The sequence below is a fragment of the Nothoprocta perdicaria genome, unplaced genomic scaffold (assembly GCF_003342845.1).
Source record: "Nothoprocta perdicaria isolate Ctin4 unplaced genomic scaffold, notPer1 scaffold_138, whole genome shotgun sequence".
Taxonomy (NCBI): domain Eukaryota; kingdom Metazoa; phylum Chordata; class Aves; order Tinamiformes; family Tinamidae; genus Nothoprocta; species Nothoprocta perdicaria.
Window position 1 is genome coordinate 1,510,052 of NW_020454516.1, and position 4,300 is coordinate 1,514,351.

General features: G+C 48.7%; 1 protein-coding gene across 1 annotated transcript in view; it reads left to right on the forward strand.

Moving 5' to 3' along the window:
- WDPCP (WD repeat containing planar cell polarity effector) overlaps positions 1–4,300 on the forward strand; it is a 79,904-nt gene that overhangs the window by 71,448 nt on the left and 4,156 nt on the right. Inside the window, exon 15 of the mRNA XM_026033989.1 lies at positions 3,775–3,872. Within this exon, the coding sequence (XP_025889774.1) occupies positions 3,775–3,872 (98 nt within the window). The remainder of the gene's footprint in view (positions 1–3,774; positions 3,873–4,300) is intronic.

Genomic DNA, 4,300 nt, shown 5'->3' on the forward strand with positions numbered 1-4,300 from the left:
TTCCTTTCCTTTCCTTTCCTTTCCTTTCCTTTCCTTTCCTTTCCTTTCCTTTCCTTTCCTTTCCTTTCCTTTCCTTTCCTTTCCTTTCCTTTCCTCGGCGCCCATGGGGGCAGCCCCTGGAGCAGAGCACAAGAACGGGGCTGATCCCAACACGCCTCCGCTCCAGAGGCGCAGGCACGCGATCCTCCCTCCGGCTCGCCTCTTCCCGACGGGAATTTGCCATGACTCACTGCTTTCTGGCAGTTTTCCTCTGCACTCTGATATTTCTCCAAACCCGCATGGGAACCCCGAATTAAATCATATTTACTTTGTTGCCTCAGTTAATCTGCTTTAAAAGTGGAACCATTATTATTCTGACCCGTTTCCCACATCACAGATTCATCTCCACCGGCCACTTCTTCCCAGCCTCCAAGCACTCCCTGCAGTTTCAGGATCAATATCCCAAACACATTCCCCCTCCTCCAAGGGCCCTTCGCTGTTGGTTAGCGTGGTCATTTCTGGTGGGTATCGACTTGCCCCGTTTCTCATGCTGTTTAACACTAGTCTTCACTTATCTTGCTGGGGAGCAGAATTCATAAACATTGGAGACACCGAATCATTTCCTATTCGCTTCTGAAGTCTTTCACCTCGAGGCAAAATGGAAGAAAATTCCATTCTGTGGTAGATTTACCCTTCTGTGTCGCCCAATCCCATGCACGATACACTTCCCATATTGTCCAGGTCCCTTCAGCCACACCTCATGCACATTACTGCAGGCACCCTCTTGATTTATCCCCTCAGCACTGCAGAAATACATGAGATTTTTGTCTCGGGGGAATTTATGTGTGTTTTGTGGAGCAGGGCTGGTTGGCAGCTCCGGTTTGTGCATCCTGCTGATGGGACAGCAGCAGTGTCAGGAGCATCGCTCACGGTCTAGTGCAAGGGAAGGGGTTGCTGTTTCTTCAGGGTTCCTCATGTTCACCAGAACAAGTGGTTCCCTTCTCTCCTCATCCTTTACAAGTCCTCCTTGGAGACTGGACCAGCTGAGCTCCAGCTGAGCTTCCAGCCTGTGCTTTCCCTGTTGGGTGTCAGTCCTTGGCATCATTCAGTGGCATTAACCCTGCACTAAACCCCGCACAGCCTCGCTGTAGGTCAGCCCTAAGCCCCACGGCTCTGCTCACGTACACCCGACGTGTGGGAACGGCTCTGCTCTCTTCTGGATGGCAGCAGCCCCTCCGATCCCTGCAAGACCCCACAGTGGGACCCGGCAGGGGTTTGGCAAGGCCAGTATGTGACATTTGCCTTGTTTCTTCTCTACCAGAGACTTTTTAAAAATCTGTCTCAGGTTTACACTTTTTTTTCACCATCTAGTTGCATCTGAAAGCATCAGTTGACCTGCGTTACTAATAAACACCACTATCCAGACACTGTTGGATCCGGATACCTTCCCAAATTGGTATCTCTGTAAACCTGAATTTACAGAGCTCAGCTCATCAAGTCCAGTGCATTCCTAGACTCCTTTCCTGYATTTAAGGACAGGAAAGGTGCTGTTTGATAGCACCTTTGTGTTGGGACAGATGCATCTCCTGACTTGCAACCCAAGGCAAAATCCCTGGGCCGTGTATGAGGGCTAGCAGAAGACCTTTCTATTTAACTTATGCCTTAATAAAACCTATTACTGTAGCCCTACAAATATACCCACGTGTAGCAGAAGCCCCATTTTCAGTCTGTGGATTTAACAAATCACTTCAATTAACTCTTCTCAATATCATCACCTCCTTTCAGACCATACCTGACGAGGAAAGCCAGGTCTGGAAGCAAGAATCAAGAAATGASTGGAAAGCAAATGGTCCTTCCTAAAGCAGCCTCAGGGCTTCCTTTACCAGAGGGCTTGTTCTGGACAAATTCGAGCTTCTCTTCTTAGTRGGCAGAAAGCAGAGAACTTGGAGACTGTGCTAAGTCTTACGTATTTTGGACAGAACAGCTGGACATGTTTTGGTCAGAGCAGCTCTTTTGCTAGCCATAAATAGTGGAGGTCTCCTCAGAAGATGTTAACATTGTGCAGGGGAGCCGGATAACTGCAGGGGAGCCAGATAACCAGTTGACTGGTTTCCCAGTTGACTTCTCATAACCAGTTGACTTCTCATGGGATGGGAGGAATCAGCTAGTGAGTGCCTGGGACAGCGACAGGGCCCTACCTGCACCTGAGTGCAGGGCCGCTGCACTCAAAAATAGTGTTGGGATTTGAAATACCTTGTGTCTATTTATAGCATCAGGATTTAATTGAAAACGGATTAAAAAATAAAGTTATCCACAAGCCCACCCACACCAAACCAGAGCTACTCCTGTTTTAATTAAGCTATCGCCTGTCTTAATATGAATGTTTTTATAATAGCAGGAGAAAGTGGATTCGGCTGCACTGGGTTTTCTCCTGAACCTTTCCTCTTGCTTTTCGTGCCCTTTCAAACACATGTATTCCTCTCTGGGCCACTGGAACAGGCAGCTCTACCTGGTTACACTGCTCACCTATTAGCACCTCCTTTTTCCCAAAGAAAGAAAAGTCTGCAAAACGAATTCGACTTTGTCACCCGAGCAGTGTGGATACTTAATGGAAATTTCTTCAGCATGCACAAAACAAAGAAAAAAAATCAATGAAATCCCTGCCAGCCGCTCCGCTGAAAACATTTTATAATCTATAGCGCCGCGAATCCCGAGCCAAGATAAACTGACAGAAAGGAGTGACAATTATTCCGCGTTGATTCAGCTCGGCCCAGCCCAGACTGACCTTGTTTATTCATCCCAGTCTTCTAATTCATGCTAAGTTGGCATCAGAAGGGGGCATGTGGCATGTGTGCTGAAGACCCATTTCTGCATCTTAGATAAACGTGGTGCGCCGAGCACTTCCAGGSCCTTGAGCTCTTAGGTAGATTTAGATGCATTAGACGGAACTGGTTAAGTTCCTTTTATCCCTGCTGGGCTTTTCATGTCTGTCGACTATAAAACTAGAAGCTCTGCGGAAGGAACATCTTCTTCTAAGCCTTCGGATATACATGAAATCCTCCCAGCGCTGGCCAATTTTAAAGACACGTCCAAAGAGGATGGACAGTTTTAAGCTCTTAAAACATAAAAAATAGAAGGTTTATGGCAATTTGGCAGCCAAAACAGCAATTTACAGGTCGGCGCAGGAGCTGCGGCTATGTGTAAGAAAGCTGATCAAGATACAACAGAGGAGATAATGGGGCTGGAGAGCAAAAGCATCTCTCTGGTTCTGCTACCAGCATAATCCGGTCTCCAGTGAAGTTTCTTAGTTTCTTTTGCCGAAGCAATAAAGCTTAGGGCGACCCGATGGCTGCTTTAGTGCAGCTTAAGCGGAGCTCAGCAGCGCTGACCAGGAGAGCTGCTGTTGGCGCCTTGCAGAGCCCGGGTGCTCGCAAAGCCAGCGCGGGCTGCACCAAGACTAAGGTACAGAGAAAGTCTGAGCTTTGGCTGTAATTACTCGCATTCTGGTTAGCCATAAAGGGCGGTTTATGTCTGGAAGGTGCTATTCTGTTGTCAAAGCCACGGGAGACCTTGCACCGGGGCTGCTGGCGAGGGGGGCACCCTACAAGAACGTCCGTGTTTTCATGCTCACAATTTTCTGTTGTAACTCAGCATTTCTGTTGCAAATAAAAGCAGCACTTGAGCAGCTACYGACAGGCTTCAAGGAGGGGAGAGGGAAAGAAAACCCCCAAAACACAGCAAAAACCCTGCAACTCTTCCTGCCTCCCCCCAATCCCTTTGATTTTGCCCATCAAGGTCCACCAGCCACGAGCTGCAGCAGGAGGAGCCCGAGTTGGGAGCTGGTGTGCAGGCCACGGCGCAAGCGGAGACCCCGCCGGCCACGAAGCTCCCAGGTAGGTCAGCGAGMAGCCCGCAGGTGCCCACCACAGGCCAGGTACGAATAACACCAATGCTTGGGGGGCAGGAGCAAMTTAAACCGGGGCGCTGCGGCTTTAGCGAGTTAGACCTGGTGCTAAGAGCAGCAGGGAGGGCTCCGCAGTGCCCCCCTGCAGAAGCCTCCGCACGGCCTCCGGGATACGGAGGTGTCCTGCGTGCACAAACCTGCACAAGCGGCGTAGGGAACATTTTAGCTCCTCCATCAAATAATAGCAGGATATAAAAATAGCTGTGTCCTATCAAAAAAAAAAAAAAAAAAGGGGGAAAAATGGAAGTGTTACCTAATACTGTGGCCATGTTTGTTTGGGTTTTTCAGTGAGTTCAGTGGAATGTAAATAACCTGGTGATCTTTCTTTCTTTCTTTCTTTCTTTCTTTCTTTCTTTC